Source organism: Hoplias malabaricus, chromosome 6 (assembly GCF_029633855.1).
Source record: "Hoplias malabaricus isolate fHopMal1 chromosome 6, fHopMal1.hap1, whole genome shotgun sequence".
In the NCBI taxonomy this organism is placed as follows: domain Eukaryota; kingdom Metazoa; phylum Chordata; class Actinopteri; order Characiformes; family Erythrinidae; genus Hoplias; species Hoplias malabaricus.
The window spans coordinates 45817297-45839628 of record NC_089805.1 but is presented as its reverse complement, the minus strand read 5'-3'; the positions used below and the strand labels follow the sequence as shown (position 1 = coordinate 45839628).

General features: G+C 43.7%; 1 protein-coding gene across 1 annotated transcript; it reads left to right on the top strand.

Annotated features, from left to right (window-relative positions):
• The first annotated feature begins 1917 nt into the window (after positions 1-1917).
• Positions 1918-22328, top strand: adck5 (aarF domain containing kinase 5). The gene is made up of 15 exons (XM_066674624.1): positions 1918-2071; positions 3937-4031; positions 4951-5097; positions 6353-6428; positions 6855-7055; positions 9977-10117; positions 11835-11948; positions 12212-12343; positions 13245-13328; positions 13422-13503; positions 14458-14536; positions 16188-16279; positions 16960-17212; positions 17667-17783; positions 20070-22328. Exons 1-15 carry the CDS (start codon positions 2048-2050, stop codon positions 20170-20172), a joined length of 1740 nt encoding a protein of 579 aa, XP_066530721.1. The 5' UTR covers positions 1918-2047; the 3' UTR covers positions 20173-22328.
• Positions 22329-22332: the final 4 nt, after the last annotated feature.

Sequence of the window (22332 nt, the reverse complement as noted above, 5' to 3'; positions counted from 1 at the left end):
TAGTCCACTTTAAAATATTCTAATATTTAAAAAAACGCATTTATGTATTTATTCTATTTATTTATGAGACCACTGAAGTATAAAAAGTGCAACTGGACAGTTGTCACTGGGTGAAATTTCTGTGTGGATTAACAGGGCGAACACAGTTCATGAAAGCTCTCGAGGCCTTGGACAAAGTTAACTCATGTGCCCTTAAGTGTGTATAATATTAGCATAATTGAAACAAGGCTAAAACAGCTGGGAGAAATGATGCAAATGTGACATATTTTAACCTGGCTAATGCTAATGAGTTATAAAGGTGATAAAATGGCGAGGCATTGGGAGAACTTATGTGTTGACACTATGAGTGACAATGAGAATTTTTAATGTATCATTCCCAAGTCATGTTCCCAAACATTATTTATCTCTTTAACACACGTTCCTGTCTTTTTTAACCAATTAAAATTAAATAATACGGTTTTATAGAATAAAACATGGTATAAATAAAAGTGTGAATCTCATAAAATGTAAAATACTTAAAATCTATTCAGAGCAAAATATGTAAAAAAAAAGTAAAATATTTAAACCATAAAGTGTTAAGACACCGGGCAGAAAGACCGCGGTCACGCCATCTGCACGTCCCGAAAACGCAGTCACGCCATCTACACTAGGTTTTCTTGTGCGCGTCTATATCGCGGTTTACGGTAGAACGTGTGCGAGCTAAAAGAACGTTTATACGTTTTTACTGTAGTAATTTGGAGAAATATCATTTCAAATCTCATAATTAACATATATGGCAAAGTTTGAGTGATATTAAAGGGTTAAATCATACTGTTACCAGACTATTCCAATGCAGTCTTGAAGAACATGTTCTAGAGCACCCAGAGAATCATTTTTACTGTAGGAATTTGGAGTAATAGCATTGCAAAATTCACTAAAATATTATGTTTAATTTGCACATATTGCAAAATTGAGTGCTAATAATGGGTTAAGTCAAAATGTTACCAGATAATTTACCAGAAACTGTCCACTGCAGTCTTGAAGTACATATCTTCAGTTTCCCTGGGTATAATTCTCATAACTTTGTACTGTAGGAATTTGGAGGAATAGTACGGTAAAATTCAGAAAACAATTATAATTTAATTTAAATGCACATTGTATCTAAGAAAAAGGGTTTTAAAGACTGCACTTGGCTCCCTGGTAACACTGCAATCGTATTTAACCATAATTTTTAGGGAAATTTGAAATGTTACTATTCCGAACACACACACACACACAGAAATTTTTTTTCTGAATTTTACCAAACTATTCCTCCAAATTCCTACAGTGAAAATGTATAAAATAATACCCCGAGAACATGCTCTCTCTAGGACCAGTGGAGTGGTCTGGTAACAGTCTGATTTAACCCTTTTATGGAATTTAATATTTCAAGTTTTTTCAAGCCTATTACTTCTAGTTCTTACAGTAAATACACAGAAATATTACACCCTGTGAACCTGAGGACATGTTTTTAATACAACAGTGGGATTTTCTGGTAAAAATTTGATTTTTAATTTTAATTTCAGTGAAACTGTATTCCCTCCATTTTATGGATCTTTCTGGACTTTTTTAAGGGCTTTAAACCGTTCTTTTAGCCACTCAGGCCTGTTTTTAATCTTAACTGTAGTGAATTATGTTGTAAATACCATTTCTTATGAATTTTCAATATCTTCTTTTCTACCGGTCCCCCCTCTCGCGCGCACACGTTCTACCGTAAACCGCGATGTAGACGCGCACGGGAAATCCTAGTGTGGATGGCGTGACCGCGTTTTTGCGAAGTGTAGATGGCGTGACCGCGGTGCAGAAAGGGGGAAGAGCCTGTGAAATACAAACACGCACAGTGTGTTTGTGAAGCGCTTGAACGCTGCTCAGGGGCTGTGCCCCGTCAGATCCTGTCGCAGCCTGAAAGCCCTCCTCGGCGGCGGCTCGTTTTTCCACAGCGCGTGAGTGGAGCTGAGAGAAGCCGAGGGTCAGCGGCGGCTCTGCGGCTCAGAGAGGAGAGAAGGCGCCGGGGAGAGACCCGGAGAAGATGGCAGGAGAACAGCTCCGCACGGTAATGCCCCGAGACCCGTTACCTCTGCGTGTACACCGCTCGTTTAGGCGGGTAGGGTGAAATAAAGTTATCAGTCTGAGCTTAGCTACTGTAAAAGAGTCGTTACTAAACTGTGACCTTCCGCCGGCCACAGCACAAACTTCCTTACGTCACAAAGTTGACCGTTAATTTATGGACACATTCATGTTTATGAATATAAGCCCGTTTCTTTGTTGTTTAACTCCGTGTTTGACAACTTTTACTTAAACACACACTGCTCGGCCATCTCTTTAACACCACCTCATAGTTTCTACACATCTACATCTACATCTCCCCCTGTTCCTCAGCGCTCAGGACCCCCACTATTAAAATATATAAAACATTATGTACATTAAAATATGCGATAATATATATATACATATATATATTTAATTGTATTATAACATTTACACAAATAATTAAAAACATGTGCCTGTAACAGAGCTGAACTGTTTACTGTTTATTCGGATATTTCAGTCTGTAGACGCGTTTTAGACAGGATTCAGATTCTCCGAGGAGTTCTGAAAGTACAGAGCCTGGGTTACCATAGCAACTGCTTAGTGACCACCTGGAATAACATAGCAACAACATTGAACAGTCTAGCAACCACCTGGAAAACCATAAAGACAACCTGGTAACAATTTCACAATGACCTGAATCACCATAGAAACCACTTCAATAAATACTGCTACTAGTATGAAGGTGACCATTCGTCCTCTTTTACCCGGACATGACCTCTTTTTTAGACTTAAAAAATGTCCGGGCTGAATTTCACAAACGTCCGGGATTTTGTTTTTCTAGAACTTCGAGAAGTTTCGTTCACAAACTAGTCCCGCCCTCCCCTACTCCGATTGGTTTGCTTGAGTGAGGAGGGGGCGTGGTGAAGTAGCCTAAAATCTTCTGATTGGACGGTCTGACTGTAGCGCTACCGTTATTGGTCGATAACCTTCTCTGTGAACATTTAATTGGTCAGTCTGCACGTCAGTAGTCGTTCACCTCCCGGAGACGCGTCCTCTTTTTCACCATCTGGTCACCCTAACTAGTAACATTGATAATAATAATAATAATAATAATAATAATAACTGTTATTCATATTTTATTAGGGTTTAAGAAGCTAGTGCATAGAACCCTATTGCTTTTTTAAGGATATTGTATATATTTATTTTGATGGGTAATGATCCACAGACACCAAAGTAACTCAGTTATTGATGAGTACTGAAGTAATAATATCATTAATACATCGTTATGTTTGTATTGTTAATGTTTGTATTTAGTGATGTAGTGCTCATATTGTTTTCATTATTATTATTGTTATTTGTCATGATGATAATATTGTTATTGTGAACCTCAAACTGAAACCAAGTGAAATAGATAAATAGATTGATTTGGAGACAGTTTGTTCTCTGCCGTCGTGTGCGGTGGTCTGCTCTGTTCGGCCTTGCTCCGAGACTCTGGTTCCTCTGTTATCTAAACTCCTCCCAGAGATTACGAGCGGACTGTTATTTTACCGCACGCTGTATGTTGTTGTTCCTCTAGAAGTCAAGCAGGCGTTCGGTACGGTCAGACATATCCCACAATGCCCTTGAACCCCTGAGTGATGCAGACTCTCCAGAACAGCTCGCTCCGAGCCGGAGAACACCGTTCCTATCGCTCCTCTGATAATATACAGATAATTCCTCAGTTACAGATGTGTATGTTGATTAAAAGATATAGATTATTTTGTTGTTATTTTAGTTTTGGTTGATTTTTTGTACCTAGTACTTAGTGGTCCCACATTAACCTTTAACTGTTAAAGGCTCTGTGTGTTTCTCAGCCTCACGACGGCTGTGTCTCTGTGTTGTTTTCAGTTACGGCTGTGCAGACATCACCTAGCCCTGCTCCAGAAATGTTCCCGTCCCAAATTCCCCCAGGTGATGCTCCGCAGGTCCTTCAGCTCACACAGGTAACGCCCTCGAGAGGTTAATGTCAAACACAGGGAGCCAATCAGAGCAGAGCTCATTTCACACAAATATTCTCCCACTGCGGATGCATATGACACACACACACATAAAGTAGGATGCTGGGGAGCAGCTACACATGAGCCTAAGTGAGTAGAGAGCAGCTGTAATCAAAACTATGACGATAAATATATGATGACACCCTTTTCACAATAAAACTGGACAAGAACTAAATAAAAATAATCATCTGGAGAAAAGAAAGTGTGTAAAACATTTCATCAATGAATAAAAACTAAACGAAAATGTGAAAGACTGAATATGACCAGTTATTTCTGACTTGAAACAGGAAATAAAAACAGGTAAATGCTCTGTTTGCTGTTTTCAGGGAGAGTTGTTTTTATGTTTCCCCTCTCCTGCTTTCCCTCTCTTTCTCTCTCTCTCTCTCACTCTCTCTCTCTCACTCTCTTTCTCTCTCACTCTCTCTCTCTCTCTCTCTCTCTCTCTCTCTTCCTCTTTCTCTCTCGTTCCAAAGCTGTCGTTCCTCTGAGCAGCTAAATAAAGTCAAAGTTGTTTGTTAGTGAAGAGGAGTCGACTCCCAAAGAATCGAGTCTTCGACCATCCAGATGTCACTCATGTTGACTGTTGGCCAATGATTCGTAGACTCAAATCTTTTGGAGTCGACTGGGTCTTGGTTTGCGACGTCTTCTGCAGCGACTTGGAATTAAAATGTTGACGTTAAATAAATACAAAATGTATTTTAAGAAAAATAAAGTGGTCTCATTCCTTCCATCATTTTGTATGTAAACATGTTTCTAACTCTAACAACTTTTAAACCATTGTTTATGAAACTTAGTCATAAATAATACCTCTAAAATAAAGCTGTAAATGTAAAAGAGAACTGAGAGCATTTGTCTCTTTGTGCAGGAGTGTGAGGAGCCGACCACTGAGGAAGCTGCTGATGGGCGTCACTGTGGGGGTCCCTCTACTGCTGGGGGTCCGGTACTACGTCTCCGACCCTAAAGACCAGAGGAGGATGAGGATATTAGTGGACGGATTCGGACGTTTCTGCAGGTGATTAAAGGGGACACATCATGAAAGAATCCCTTGTGCACATTAGTGTGTGTATCTGGAGTCCACCAACCCACACACTGTGAAACAGTCTGTTATCTATGTGCTCTAAGTCTGAAAACACCGGATAAAACGAGTCGCTCTGATTCTGCTCCATTTAGAATCACCCTGACCCCTCGTCTGAGTCTGAATCACAGCATTAGACCCGCATTTATTTAAGAGCGCAAAGACTTCTGCTCCTCGCTCCTCACTGCTGTGCACTCAGGGTCGGGGTGAACAGTGTAAGGAGTTGGACACACAGTCTCTCTGTCCTCTTTGTGCTACTACACACACAGCATTTTATCTCCTCTCCAGCACCAGCAGTGACCTCCAACCTCTACAGAGCTCCATATGAAGTGATGGTGATGGAGATGGAGAATAATGGGCTTTAATTAGTGTACAAATCAATTTTAAAGTGTTCTTGTGTAACGTATAACTGTAATTCAAAACTCAAACATTCTCCTGCTCTTTACTAATTTTACGGTGACTGTGTGTCGTATTAAAGATGACAATTATCATTTTATCCAACAAAAAAATGTACTAAAAATGAAGCAGTGTGAAAACGGTGGGTGAAGAGTTTATTGGGCTCTGCATTGGTTCTGAGCTCCATCAGAAAAACGCTCCAGAAGACTGTGATGGGTTGGTTATGTTCTTGGGGAGAATACTGTGTCCAAAATGATGTGTTAGTTTGTGTTTAGACGAGTTACAGATGGGGTTTCAGTGTCAGAGGTCGGGAACTGAGCGCATTAATACTTCATTTTTATTGATTTATTTTCTTGGTGAGTAAAATGACAGTTGTGATTAGTAGTAGATGAGTTATTATTGTAATGTGACCAAAGAGCACAGAATGTTTGAATTTTTAAAAACAATTATACAATACAACAATGCTTTAAAACGTAATTGCACCCCTAATAAACTCATGACATTTATCCTGATGAAGATTGTTCAGTCACAGTCGGCGCAGACATATGCCTCTTTCACACATGAACTCTGAGAATCTCTAGAGAAACTCCGGAGTATCGGGTCAGGAGATGTCTCGGAGCGGTCGTTCACAGATGCCGCGCACAGCAGGAGATTTTCTGTGTGAGGCGCTCTCTATCTGTGGGAATTGTAACACGTGACTTATGTGTGGATTGGCACCTGTCCGGATCTTTTCTGGATGTGTGAAGGGGCAGTGTGTACAGTGAATCGAGAGATAACCCCAGTGTGTTCTGTGCAGGTCTCTGTACGTGGGACTGCTGATCTCAGTCGATTACTGGTGGACCTCCAACATTGTTCTCCGCGGCGTGGACGAGGTAGGGTTAAACGTTTACAGAGTTGGCACAGCTTTCCCCACTCTTACCGCAAACACACAGGTCAGCCATAACATTATAACCACCACCACATCACACCTGCTCTGTGGGGGTCCTGAGCACTGAAGAATGGGGAAGTGGAGCTGAGAGAGTGGACAGGGAGTGGAGGAACAAGGAAACCCCTTGTGGTCCTGGTTGTTGAAGTTAAAACAATGGTGTGGGATGAAAGGAAGAGAAGCAGAGTGGAGACGTGAGGGTCCACAGTGGTGTTTATTGGCAACAAAGTGGACTTTGGAAAGTCCTTATCACTCCAGTGCTGAAGGACTTCAGACACACGCAGGGGAGGAGTGGGTAGGGCTGTGAAGACTGCTCAGATAACGTGTAAAATAAGTGACCCGGGGTGTTCCTGTGTCATGTGTTGTTCTCCAGGGCAGCACAGAGTTCACGTCTGAGATGTCGGCGTGTCACCAGCGGGCGGCGGACAGCATGGTGGAGGGAGCTGTGCAGAACGGAGGGATCTACATCAAACTGGGACAAGGCCTCTGCGCCTTCAACCACCTTCTGCCTCCAGAATACATCCGCACTCTGCAGGTCCTGGAGGACATGGCCCTCAACCGCAGATACAAGGAGGTGAGGACCTGGGGGCGGGGCTTCCATCCGATTCCTCACTTCCTGTGTGTGATGTTTATTACTTCACCATTCGTCAGTCTGTGCCGAGCATCCCCACGTTAGTTCTTTATTATTTGCTTTGAAAATAATTAACGGAAACTTTACAGCAGTTTCTTCTCTTTTAATGATGCGCAGAGCACATGCCGTGTGTCGACGGTGCCCCCCAGTGGAGACTCTTCAGGTTGTTAAATGTTATCCTGAGTTAAATCGATTCAGATAAAACATCAGACGATGGCTCAGTGATCAGGGGAAATGAGGGAGAGGAAGAGATTTGAGTGAGGTTTTCTTTGATCAGAGGTTTTTACAGAAGTATATATCACAAACTCACAAAGTCTGATTTAATATTTATTTGTTGGTCCTGCCAGCTGAAACATTATGATTAAGTCAGAACCCACCCCACCCCCTTTTCCATCGCTCTTTTTCACATTGCATCATTTCGATATTCTAACCATTCCACTTCATCCATCGGTTAAAAAATTGAGATATTTGGGTGTTTTTCAAATTTTTTTCATCCACTCTCACACACTCCATTCAGCTGGAGAGTATGAGCTTAGCACAGCTGAAATAGAGAGACGGTCCCTGAGCTGTGTGACAGCAACACTACCTGCTCCGCCGTGCCACCCGTTTATAAATATACGTTTCTGATTAATTGATGAATGAGTAATTAATGAGTGGGTAATAACAAAGCGTGTATTGGTTTGATTTTAATAAACACATAAAAAACATACTAGCCATATTCATGCAGATACAGTAGCTGTGAGTGTGTGGCCTGAGCTACATCATGGTTCTGTCCCAATCCGGCCCTGGCGTTGTCTAATTTCTGTCTGTTATCATTCTATCAGAATCTATCAGAATCATTCTAATCTGATATTGGGTTTATTTGACCTCTGTTTTCTGTCTGATCTCTGTTTTCTCTCTGATCTGTTTTTTCTGTCTGATCTCTGTTTTCTCTCTGATCTGTTTTTTTCTGTCTGATCTCTGTTTTCTCTCTGATCTGTTTTTTTTCTGTCTGATCTCTGTTTTCTCTCTGATCTGTTTTTTTTCTGTCTGATCTCTGTTTTCTCTCTGATCTGTTTTTTTCTGTCTGATCTCTGTTTTCTCTCTGATCTGTTTTTTTTCTGTCTGATCTCTGTTTTCTCTCTGATCTGTTTTTTTCTGTCTGATCTCTGTTTTCTCTCTGATCTGTTTTTTCTGTCTGATCTCTGTTTTCTCTCTGATCTGTTTTTTCTGTCTGATCTCTGTTTTCTCTCTGATCTGTTTTTTTCTGTCTGTTCTCTGTTTTCTCTCTGATCTGTTTTTTCTGTCTGATCTGTTTTCTCTCTGATCTGTTTTTTTTCTGTCTGATCTCTGTTTTCTCTCTGATCTATTTTTTCTCTCTGATCTGTTTTTTTTCTGTCTGATCTCTGTTTTCTCTCTGATCTGTTTTTTTCTGTCTGATCTCTGTTTTCTCTCTGATATGTTTTTTTCTGTCTGATCTCTGTTTTCTCTCTGATCTGTTTTTTTCTCTCTGATCTGTTTTCTCTCTGATCTGTTTTTTTTTCTGTCTGATCTGTTTTCTCTCTGATCTGTTTTTTTTCTGTCTTCTGTCTGATCTGTTTTTTCTCTGATCTGTTTTTTTCTGTCTGATCTCTGTTTTCTCTCTGATCTGTTTTTTCTGTCTGATCTCTGTTTTCTCTCTGATCTGTTTTTTTCTGTCTGATCTCTGTTTTCTCTCTGATCTGTTTTTTTCTGTCTGATCTCTGTTTTCTCTCTGATCTGTTTTTTTCTGTCTGATCTCTGTTTTCTCTCTGATCTGTTTTTTTCTGTCTGATCTCTGTTTTCTCTCTGACTGATCTCTGTTTTCTCTCTGATCTGTTTTTTTCTGTCTGATCTCTGTTTTCTCTCTGATATGTTTTTTTCTGTCTGATCTCTGTTTTCTCTCTGATATGTTTTTTTCTGTCTGATCTCTGTTTTCTCTCTGATCTGTTTTTTTTCTGTCTGATCGCTGTTTTTTCTCTGATCTGTTTTTTTCTGTCTGATCTCTGTTTTCTCTCTGATCTGTTTTTTCTGTCTGATCTCTGTTTTCTCTCTGATCTGTTTTTTTTCTGTCTGATCTCTGTTTTCTCTCTGATCTGTTTTTTTTCTGTCTGATCTCTGTCTTCTGTCTGATCTGTTTTTTTCTGTCTGATCTGTTTTTTCTCTGTGATCTGTTTTTTCTGTCTGATCTCTGTTTTCTCTCTGATCTGTTTTTTTCTGTCTGATCTCTGTTTTCTCTCTGATCTGTTTTTTTCTGTCTGATCTCTGTTTTCTCTCTGATCTGTTTTTTTCTGTGTGAGCTGTTTTTTTTTTCTCTCTGATCTGTTTTTTTCTGTCTGATCTGTTTTCTCTCTGATCTGTTTTTTTCTGTCTGATCTCTGTCTTCTGTCTGATCTGTTTTTTTTCTGTCTGATTTCTGTTTTCTCTCTGATCTGTTTTTTCTGTCTGATCTCTGTTTTCTCTCTGATCTGTTTTTTCTGTCTGATCTCTGTTGTCTCTCTGATATGTTTTTTCTGTCTGATCTCTGTTTTCTCTCTGATCTGTTTTTTTTCTGTCTGATCTGTTTTCTTCTGTCTGATCTCTGTTTTTTTCTGTCTGATCTCTGTTTTCTCTCTGATCTGTTTTTTTCTGTCTGATCTCTGTTTTCTCTCTGATCTGTTTTTTTTTCTGATGTCTGTCTCTGATATGTTTTTTTCTGTCTGATCTCTGTTTTCTCTCTGATATGTTTTTTTTCTGTCTGATCTCTGTCTTCTGTCTGATCTATTTTTTTCTGTCTGATCTCTGTTTTTTCTCTCTGATCTGTTTTTTTCTGTCTGATCTCTGTCTTCTCTCTGATCTGTTTTTTTTCTGTCTGATCTCTGTTCTAGGTGGACGCTTTATTCATAGAGGACTTTGACACGACTCCAGACAAAATGTTTAAGACATTTGAGTACGAACCTGTCGCTGCTGCTAGTTTAGCACAAGTCCACAGAGCAGAACTGCATGATGGGACACCGGTAGCTGTGAAAGTGAGCATATGTGGTGTGTGTGAGTTTGTGTGTGTTGTGAGTGACTGCGTGAGTGAGAGAAACTGTCCACAGGTGTGAGTGACTGGGTGAGTGTGTGACACTGTCCACAGGTGTGAGTGTGCGAGTGACTGGGGAGTGTGTGAAACTGTCCACAGGTGTGAGTGTGTGAGTGACTGGGTGAGTGTGTGAGTGACTGGGGAGTGTGTGAAACTGTCCACAGGTGTGAGTGTGTGAGTGACTGGGGAGTGTGTGAAACTGTCCACAGGTGTGAGTGTGTGAGTGACAGGGTGAGTGTGTGAGTGACTGGGTGAGTGTGTGAGTGACTGGGGGAGTTTGTAAAACTGTCCACAGATGTGAGTGTGTGAGTGACTGGTGAGTGTGTGACACTGTCCACAGGTGTGAGTGTGTGAGTGACTGGGTGAGTGTGTGAAACTGTCCACAGGTGTGATTGTGTGAGTGACTGGGTGAGTGTGGGAGTGACTGGGTGAGTGTGGGAGTGACTGGGTGAGTGTGTGACACTGTCCACAGGTGTGAGTGTGTGAGTGACAGGGTGAGTGTGTGAAACTGTCCACAGGTGTGAGTGTGTGAGTGACTGGGTGAGTGTGTGAAACTGTCCACAGGTGTGATTGTGTGAGTGACTGGGTGAGTGTGGGAGTGACTGGGTGAGTGTGTGAGTGACTGGGTGAGTGTGTGAAACTGTCCACAGGTGTGAGTGTGTGAGTGACTGGGGAGTGTGTGACACTGTCCACAGGTGTGAGTGTGTGAGTGACTGGGTGAGTGTGTGAAACTGTCCACAGGTGTGAGTGTGTGAGTGACTGGGTGAGTGTGTGACACTGTCCACAGGTGTGAGTGTGTGAGTGACTGGGTGAGTGTGTGACACTGTCCACAGGTGTGAGTGTGTGAGTGACTGGGTGAGTGTGTGAAACTGTCCACAGGTGTGAGTGTGTGAGTGACTGGGTGAGTGTGTGACACTGTCCACAGGTGTGATTGTGGGAGTGACTGGGTGAGTGTGGGAGTGACTGGGTGAGTGTGTGAGTGACTGGGTGAGTGTGTGAAACTGTCCACAGGTGTGAGTGTGTGAGTGACTGGGGAGTGTGTGACACTGTCCACAGGTGTGAGTGTGTGAGTGACTGGGTGAGTGTGTGAGTGACTCGGTGAGTGTGTGACACTGTCCACAGGTGTGAGTGTGTGAGTGACTGGTGAGTGTGTGAAACTGTCCACAGGTGTGAGTGTGTGAGTGACTGGGTGAGTGTGTGACACTGTCCACAGGTGTGATTGTGTGAGTGACTGGGTGAGTGTGTGAAACTGTCCACAGGTGTGAGTGTGAGTGTGTGAGTGACTGGGGAGTGTGTGACACTGTCCACAGGTGTGAGTGTGTGAGTGACTGGGTGAGTGTGTGAAACTGTCCACAGGTGTGAGTGTGTGAGTGACTGGGTGAGTGTGTGAGTGACTGGGTGAGTGTGTGACACTGTCCACAGGTGTGAGTGACTGGGTGAGTGTGGGGAACTGTCCTGTACCTATATATTCTGGGTAGTTGCTGGACACACCACAATCCTGATGAGGATGAAGTGGTGGAGGAAAGAGTGGTGAATGAATGAATTAAGTACACACAGCAATGAAGTTAAATACCGCCTCATGGCACCAGAACTAAACTAAAGGAGTAGAATGTGAGTTTAACTTCCTGCTTTGGCCTGTCCTCTCCTCTGAACGTGTCCAGGTGCAGTACATTGACCTCAGGGACCGTTTTGATGGAGACATCAGGACCCTGGAGATCCTGCTGGACATAGTGAAGATCATGCACCCCAGCTTTGGCTTCCGCTGGGTCCTAAAGGTCTGTGTGAGCAGGGTCTTTATCTAAGAACAACAAACAGTGCTGACCTCTTGTTCAGTTTAAACGTAAAGTATCAGTGTGTATAAACACTGCAGTTCTCAGTAATCCTTATCAGCATTGAGGGTCTGTGAGAGTTGAAACAGAACCGCAGTGACTCCCTCCAGCCGTGACTTCACCTGCGCTACCTCTATACTCAGAGCTTCTCTCAGGACCGATTTGAAAATGTGTGTTTTGAATCTGACCTGTTTTTCTGGTTCTTTCAGGACCTGAAGGGGACTTTAGCTCAGGAGCTGGATTTTGAGAACGAGGGCAGGAACTCGGAGAGATGTGCTGAGGAGCTGAAGCACTTTAAATTCATCGTTGTTCCCAAAGTCTTCTGGGACCTCACCAGCAAGGTTCATAATAACCCCCCCCCCTCCTAGTGCCCCTTTCACACATGTAGGGTAACCCTGAACTTTTCTGAGCTTCACCTGGAGGTTCACAAACTCCTGTATTATTTGTTCCAGTACTTTGTACTCAGAGTTTAACATACCGTTCCCAGAGTGCACAGTCCGGGTAAAGCCAGAGTGAGGACATTTGTGAATAGAGCTGGGAATGTTCCAGAGAATCATGCTGTACCTCCTGCACACACTGTACAGGCGCTGCCCATGCCTAAAGCACGCAGAACATTTGTGTGAACAAGTCTGACACAAAATCTCCATCCAGTTGTTCGCCACATGGGTTTAAGCAAAACTCTAGGAAATATCCAGACCTAACTCTCCCTAAAAACACACCCTCAAAGGCTTCAGTAACACTCTCGGCTCTTCTGGGAAAGCTTTCCACTAGTTCAGAGGTGGCCAACTTATCAGACAAATAAAAAACCTATGTTTCCCATTTCCCCTTTTCAGAATGAAAGTCAAATGGCCCAAATTTGAAAAAGAGCCACGGGTTGGCCACCCCTGCACTAGTTGTAATGGAACATTACTGTGAGGGTTTGATGGTATTCAGCCTCATACACATTAGTGTGATCAGTTGCTGATGTGGGGGGCTTAGTTCTCCTACTGCAGCTCATCCGAGAGGAACTGGATGGAGCTCCACCTCTCCAGAGAACACAGTTTCTCTGCTCCACAGCCCAAAGCTGGGGATCTTTATGCCCTTCTGTCAGACTCCTGGCATTGAGCATGTGACGGCTGGTTCATGTGCAGCTGCTCCAGGGAGTCCTGCTTTATCAGATTTTGGATCAGATTATACCAGCTCTGTGTGTAGAACCGTTTAAAGGAGTTCACCCAGCTGAGCCTTGGTTCTCTTCCTCCACAGAGGGTGCTCACGGCGGAGTACTGCCACGGCTGCAAAATCAACAACCTGCAGGAGATCCAGAGGCAAGGCCTGGGTTTGAAAGATGTGAGTCCTGGAGGAGTCTGCTGAATTAAGAATGATATTTGTGGTTAAAGTTAAACATAAATGTGCTCCTTATTCTCCTCCGTCTGCTTTCAGGTCGCAGATAAACTCATCAGGACGTTCGCAGAGCAGATATTTTACACTGGCTTCATTCACGCAGACCCTCACCCTGGAAACGGTAAGAAGACCAGGGCTGGCCTTAACACTCCTCATCACTGTGTGTGTGACTAGATACGAGAAATTAACTTTAATCAACATTGTTCACACACTCAGACACACACACACACACAGTCAGACACACAAACACACACGCACACACAAACACAGTCAGACACACACACACACACACACAAACACAGTCAGACACACACACACACACACACACAGTCAGACACACACACACAGTCAGACACACACATATACGCACAGTCAGACACACACACCGTCAGACACACACACACACACACACTCAGACATGCACACAGACTCAGACACTCAAGCACACACACTCAGTTACACACACACATACATACTCAGTTACACACACACATACATACTCAGTTACACACACATACAGACTCAGACACACTCACACTCAGACACGCACACACACTTAGACACAGTCAGACACACAAAGACAGTCACACACACACACAGTCAGACACATACTCAGACACACACACACACACACACTCAGACATGCACACACAGACTCAGACACTCAAGCACACACACTCAGTTACACACACACACACAGTTACACACACATACATACTCAGTTACACACACACACATACACACGCACAGACTCAGACACACACATACAGACTCAGACACGCACACACACATACGCACAGACTCAGACACACACACACACTCAGACACTCAAGAACATACACTTAGTTACACACACACACAGACACACACACACACACACACTTAGAAACACACATACAGACTCAGACACACACGCACAGACTCAGACCCACAGACACACACGCACAGACTCAGACCCACAGACACACACATACAGACTCAGACGCACACGCACAGACTCAGACACACACTGAGGGCTGTCTCCAGACTTTGGACAGTGTTTATCTTACACAGTGTGTTGATTGTCTTTTTTCAGTCCTGGTCCGGAGGGGTCCTGATAAGAAGGCGGAGCTTGTTCTCTTAGATCACGGACTCTATCAGCAGCTCAGCAAAAGGTCAGAGAACGAGAGTCGGTGTTTAACGGATCAGCATCATCTTTGTTCAAAGAACGGGATTCTGTTTGTTTTCGGCGTGAAATTAAAACCACATCCTCCACAGAATGCACCTCGCTGACCCTTTAACACACACCTACTGTTGGTTTAACAAAACCTAATATTTAAACAGGAAATGTGATCTATGAAATAGTTCGAAGCTTTGACAGTGACCTTGACATTCCCAGGAGAGAAGGGGGACCCAGGAGGAGGGGAGGTGTTTTTTTTTAGTTGTTAATATAAACAGGAGTTAGAACCCAACACAGACTTTATGAGGGCGGGAACTGAGAGATGTGCAGAGGAGATGGAGTCTTCAGGGGCCTCACCAGCAAGGTTCATGCCTTTAAATAAATACAGTGCGTAAACCTCTGTTTCTACAGCCCCCTAATAAACCCCTGCTCTTTACAGCTCCGGTCACATATCATCACTGTCCAGAGAAGTACATGTTTGTCCGTGTGTGTTGATGTTTAGTTTACCACAGCATTTGAACACAGCAGCTGTCCTTCACACTGTGTGAAAATGTCACGACGAATGGACCAATAGAAATGCTCCAAAATTACTGAAGAAAACCTTTGTACATGCACCATGGATGTGATGTCGTTAGACCTGTTTTGGGACGGCTGTAGCTCCCACTAAATCTTCTTTAGCCTTCCTAAATGTGCTTTCAATTTCAACAGCGGTTCTCTCAGTCTCCATATTAATGATGTAATGAAACTGGTGCGCACTAGGACCTGGGGGAGCTGCTTTCTTTACAGAATACTCACAAGGTGAATGCAGGGAGAAGGGGGAGTGAGTTTCCTGACAGTGAGTGCCATTTCAAGGCAAAAATAAGGTACAAAAATAGCGCTGAAATAGCGCTATGCAGCAGAGGAAACCTGATTAATCTTTAGTGACGACCCTGACTTCCACTGATTTTAACCCATAACTGTAACTCTGGACTTCACCTGGAGGAGCTGTATGTGTGTGAATGTTATCATCCATAACATTTGTACAGGAGAGTACATGGACATTATCCTGCCACCCCCTATTACTCAGTCCAGGTAATGTTTGGATGAGCACACGTGTGCTGCCCCATTCCTAAAGTATGCGGAACATTTACAGCTGTCTTGATTCTCTTTTTTCTGGATTTGAACTGTGAAAACAGCTCTAGAGCAGCAGCCCTCTGTTCGCCCTCTGGAGGCTCAGGGCACAGGGCAGTTTTATATTCCATGATTTAAATAGAAACTGCAGGACAATTAGCAGAAAAAGGCTTTGTTTAAAGGAGCAGTGGATAGTATTTTTACTTTAAAATTACAGCTTCAAATGCTCCACTGACCTGTAATTCTGTGGAAACTGCACTAACTTCAGAGGAGGGCAGGAAACCACACCTCTGCCCTCCCTCCTCCCCCTCCTCCGTGACTTCAGGTCAGTGCTGTAAATGTAAATTACACTCTGCCACAGTAGGGGGAGCTCAGGAGCAAAGATAACCCGTCGTACCATGTGTTGTTTTAAGAGTGTTATCTGTGGAGGATGTGGGACGTGGTCACTGCATTTGCCCAGATGTGTGTTGTACAGATGTGTGATTCCCAGGGTGGAGCTGTTGATGTGTATAACCTCTGTTCTGTGTGTCCTGCAGTGACAGAGTGGCGCTGTGTCAGCTCTGGAGAGCCATAATCCTCAGAGACAAGGCTGGGATGAAGAGATACTCTAATGACCTCGGGGTCAAAGGTCAGCGTCACTCACCTGAGCTCACCTGCTGTCCATTAGAAACTCTTCTGAGGGAAACTCTGTCTCACTCTGGACCCTTTAAAAGATTAAAAACACTGAGAGATGGTTTGAGTAACAGTGACGATCTGGTTACAGCGCCCCCTGTCGAAGGTGGGGGATGGGGTATAACAGGCAAGAGAAGGGTCAGTTCTTGACGCTGATGTTTAAAGCAGGAGAAATGGTCAGGGTAAGGATCTGGGCCACATTGAGTGTGTTTCCGATCATATCACGTTATCTGATCCAATCATGTTATCAGATCATAATTAGATTTCTGCAGTTATCTGATTATTCAAGTGGTTGTCATTGTAATATTAGAAATCCTAAAAAAAAACTTCATTTTTGCAGGTAAAATGACTCATATTTAGTTAAGATTTCTAGCAATGGTTCCATTATTTCCACTTCAACACCACCACCCACCACCTCCAAACACACACACACACACACTAATGCACATAGACTCAGCTGAATACATTGTATTACTCCAGCACAAAGTCATTAAATACAACTAGCTGCTTTAGCCTCCACAAATGCCTTTTCATGAACAGTAAATCATTACAAGGAATATCTAGGTCTCCGTAATGGAGTACAAATATATATATAAATAGTCCCTGTTTCTCATTCGTGCTGTGTTTACGTTCCAGATTATTTCCTCTTCTGCGAGATACTGCTCCAGAGGCCGATCAGCATGAGGGACCTCAGCCTGGGGAACGTGCTGAGCAGAGCGGAGACCTCGTACATGCAGGAGATGGCGATCAATCACTTCGACAGTGTGATGGAGGTGCTGAAGTCTCTGCCCAGGCCCATGCTGCTTGTCTTTCGCAACATCAACACGGTGCGCTGCATCAACCTCAGCCTCGGGGCCCCCATCGACCGTTACTTCGTCATGGCCAAGTGGTGAGAGGACAGACCGAGACCGGTTTAACACACCCTTAAATCCCTGAAAACAAAGGACCTGTTTAACCTGACCTGCCTTTCTCAGCCCTCAGCGTCCTCACGTTACACACCAGTACTAAAACACCTCAGGCTCTGAGCAGGGGGCTTTTATCTGCATCAGGTTTCTGACGGGAGTCACTGGTCCTGTCACTCACTTCTGTTCTTCCACTGTGTTTCAGCACTGTGCTCTCATGCTTTCATAAACAAAACACATCACACAATCAGCTCAACCACATCAGACTACAGGATTGTGAACTCGTTATTCACCTTTAAACTCACTGCTCATGATCCACTAATCATTCAGTATCTGCTACAGATTATTCAGTTAACAGGTGATTTATTCAGCGGCTGCTTGGAGTTAATCGGTAGCCACAGGTATACCAACAGGATATCTGTGTGTGTGTGTGTGTCTCAGTGCTGTTCGAGGTTGGGGTAAAACCCGAGCGGATGACACCACCCTCCTGTCCTCCCTGGGCGTCCTGCGCTGGGTCTGGAGCTTCTGGGAGAACCTCAAGTTCGAATGTGCTTTAAGGTGAGCATTTAAAGTTCTCCACTCAATCCACCGCAGCTTTAGAAGCACGCCCTGCTTCCTCACAGCTCTGTAAAACCGAGCACCTGCCGATCATCCCAGACCCTCTGAGTCCCATTCTGTCACATCCCAGCTTTTATCCCGGAATTTTCCAGAGTCTTGTGGTGGATTTTCTGGATCTTGTCCTCAAATTTCCTGGGTGTCGTTCTGAATTTTCCAGGTCTTGTACTGGACTTTTAGGACTGTACACTTAATATTTTCCCAGGTGTTTTCTGGAATTTCCCAGATAATCATCTTCTGCATGTAATTTACTGAGTATGAAATCAGGTCTCAAACCTGTCAGTTCCCCCAGGTGTCCAGGTAATTAGCTATAACCTGGGCCATATATCGTGTGTAAAAGGAGTTTGTGATTCTCAAACCTATGTTAAATTACCAAGTGATGTGTGTGTGTGCAGCTGTTGTTGGGGAAAAAAAATGCTGATATTAATCATGATAAGGGCGGCACGGTGGTGCAGCGGGTAGTGTCTCAATAATAGTTAGGAGTCCGTGAGTACTTCAGTGTAGGGGCAGCTCCAGCATGGAAAAGGAACTAGACAGTCATCCATCAGTGTCCAGATGGGCAGGTCGACAGTCGATTACTCTGAAAAAGAAGTAGAGGGATGGAGTTAGTTGTGATCTGTTCGGATGAATGTAAAGCAGAGAATGTGAACATTTCCAGAGTGTGGCTAATGACTCCGGCAGATCTGACTATGACAGCTTTAGCTAAAAGGAGAGGAACCAGAAGGACACACAGACACGAGAGCATCCTGAAACACTGGCATCCCTCCACTCCACCATCAACAAAGTCTTTCTTTTACAATTAGATAAGATTTTATATCAGCCACATCGGGTGGCAGCCAGGTCAGATTTAACACTGCGGGTTGAGTTGTCTAATATTTTTTATTCTATTATTTAAGTCCATAAAAACACTTTTTATGGACTTTTTTGGTGAGAGCTGAATTTGTGGCAACACAGACACACACACTCATTCTTTACACACTCAGACCTACGGACACTTTTGAGTCGCCAATCCACCTACCAACGTATGTTTTTTTTGGACTGGGAGGAAACCGGAGCACCCGGAGGAAACCCACGCGGACACGGGGAGAACACACCACACTCCTCACAGACAGTCACCCGGAGCGGGAATCAAACCCACAACCTCCAGGTCCCTGGAGCTGTGTGACTGCAACACTACCTGCTGCACCACCGTGCCACCACAAAATCACTGAATTCTTTCAGAAATTAGGAGTAGGCCCTGGTGGTCTGTAAATGTTACATAATAAAAATGCGTCCTTTTTTGTGACCGGATTTGTAATAATGGTGGAGAGAATCTCAAAAGAAGTGAATGTGTCATATTGTTAAAGACTAATGTCTAGGGTATTTTGGTAAATTACACATACTCCACCTCCTTTGCCTGATATTCTTGGGCTATGTATATTTGGGCTATAATGTAACTTGGGCTATAATGTAATTATAGCCTAGGGGGTGGCTTCATTTAGTTCTGAATATTCATCTGGTCTAACCCATGTTTCTGTGAGACAGAAAACATTGAATTTATGATCACTTATAATATCATTTATGATGACTGCTTTTGAGTTTAGTGATCTTCTGTTGAGTAACCCAATTTTTAGTTCTGAGGTGTTGCTGCTATCGTATGTGTATGATTTAATATTGATTAGGTTGCTGAAACAGGCTGATTTTGTTTTTCTACTTTTATATTTAGTTCGGGGGAAAGACAGTTGAACCTGGGTGACGCCTCAAGACAGTTCGCAGACGGTCGGTTTAGCCTGTCTGTCTGCGGCCTGGCTCTGGATTGTCAGCAGCTGTCTACACTACTCTGATGACTAACTAAAAGACTTGTGCTATGCTGCATAAAAGTAAGGCAGCACCCTCCCGCGTGGGGTGGATATCATCCCTACCTATAAGACCAGGCTTGCCCTCGAAATGTAACCAATTGTCTATAAAGCCCACTTAATTTCTTAGAACACCACTTGGGCATCCAGCAGTTTAATGCCGAAAGTCTGCTGTATGCTTCAGCGCTGCGCCGCATTGGGATGGGACAAGAAAAGATTATGGCATGGTTAGTAAGTGTAAAAACAGAAATAACAGTAGAAACAGAAGTAACAGGAAAACAGCTTCTTCTAAACAGGTACAGGAACAGCCAAAAGAGTTGCCAGTTAAATTCTCACGTGGGTTTACACCGGTTTATTTTGACAGCACTAATATATTTCTTTGTATTTTGTGCAGGTCAGAGATGGCTGTGATGAGCCTCACCCGCTCTCTGCTGCAGCTGCTCTCCTACTTCAGGATCATCACTGTGGACCAGGAGGTCTTCGAGTATCTGAAGTGACCCCAGACGGGAGGCCCACGCTGTGGAGAGGAGGCGCCGGGGAGGATCTCTGTAGCCCACCGTCACAGAGGACCCAGAATCACTGTGTTTACAGAAGAGACAGACACACTCAGGGCGGTGGGTCTCAGACTGGGCCGAGAGAAGTCTTCATCAGTATGTTCAAGTACAGTCTGCCCTCTGTATCTACAGGATCTGCATCCGCGGTTTCACCTACGACAGACCCACAGTAAAAGAGAATTCCAGGAAGTTTCCACAGGGCAAAACTTGGATTTGCCACTCACCGTTCACAGCCACAGATCGCCCAGTTCATCATCTGACCTCAAGGGAGCTTTGATTCTGCTTCTGGTTTTATTTTAAAGTCACTGTCCAATGGTTTCTAACTTCATAAAAATGTGAATTTAGTATTTACCCCGGTTTTATATTCAATATGACACAGTAAATCAATTTAATGGAGTTGAACGTCTCTGAAATCCCTCTCTGATGCGGTCCGCCAGAGACCCTCATCCTCTCCCAGCAGGGCTCTAACTCTGATTGGCTCTGTGGCAGAGATGACATCCCTAAATGCCAAATTTAGCCCCGCCCACTCAAATCCAACTGAACAAAACTGCAGAATTTTTTAGATCTCTGAAAAGGTCTAAAGCCTGTGTGGTTTGTTCTGAGAATGAATGGACAGTGACTTTAATTAAAACTGAGAGCTTCTGAAAGCAGTGTCTAGCAAAACATGTATTTTATGGAAATAATGAATTCTGAGGTTTAGATTCTGAGTGGGACTCATCCTGTGGGGCGTGGAGAAAAGCTGAATATGGAAATTAGATGTATTTACTTCATTAACATGATGCAGTTCAAAGTGAAAGGGGACTGACGTGGGCGGGACAGGGGTTTTTCATTGTGTTCTAATTGGACAGTGAAAGGTGGACATTTCAGAGTAGTTTTCTTACTGGCTGATATTAGTTGGCCACAACCACAGGCTGATGTCATCATTGGCCAGAAGCTTTTCCGAGGAAGAGGGTTAGCACACTGAATAAGGAAGGAGCAGGAATGACCGCTACACAACACGGACCAGAACCACAACCAAACTCCACGCTGGACTTTAAAGTCACCGTCTGAGGCCAGTCTTGACGAAGCTGTACGGAGGTGTCCACAGGACGAGGCTGGGATAGAGTCCGAGTAACCGACCCTGCGATGCTGCGTTAGGAAACAGAAACGTGATCCTGTTTCCATGGCAGCGGTGTTGGGTCAGGATCAGTGATTTACCGAGTAAACACAGACGTATTTAACGCTACTTTAAACACGACCCCCTCAGAAACTGGGTTTAATTTGATGATGATTTAACTTCATTGTGTGGTCTCTCTGTTTCCTCCTCCGTCATTTTAATAATTTCAGGTTATGTTTATATTTATGTTGATGCTGATACAGAAGCCCTCAAAGGCCAAGGGTTTGATCGGTGTGACTCCAGGGGCCACAGACAGGGGGCAGGCCTGAGTCAGAAGTGTGACAACAAAGTGATGCACTGTGCCCCGTCATCGGGGGGGACGTACAGGTAACACCAGAGCTGAGGTTCTTCCTGTGGGAGTGTCCCTCAGCTCTTTCTCTATTGGACCGTCTTGAGTTTGGGCTTAAAGCAACACTAGGTAGTATTTATGCCTTAAAATTACAGCTTCAAATTCACTGTGATGCTTCACGGAGCTTTAACATGGAGAACACAGCCTCGGCCATTGCTACTCCAGGCTCAGCACTGCAGAAACTCCACTATGCAACTTCTGACACTTCTATATCTGTAGGGGGAGCCCAGGAGCAAAAATACCAAATCTTACCTTGTGTTGCTTTAAGTTTCCTGGATAAAGGGAGAGCTCCTGCGTTGTGGATCGGAGCCGGGGTCACGTGAGGAGGTGGAAGTGCACTGGTGGGAGGTAGATGTGATACACACCTGAATTCTCCTAAAAACACAATATTTTTCATTAACGGCTCTAAAGAACCGGCCTGGTTTTATAACCGTTCTGTCGCTGGGCTTTTTGTCTTGATATTATTCATATATATGTTTATGTGTTTTATGAACTTATTAAAACAGAGTGAAACATTCAGATCCATGGTCTTTGAGGGCCTCAGTCGTCTGTTTAAAGGAGGAGTGTGTGCCGCTCCCAGGGTTCGATGGCAGTGTTT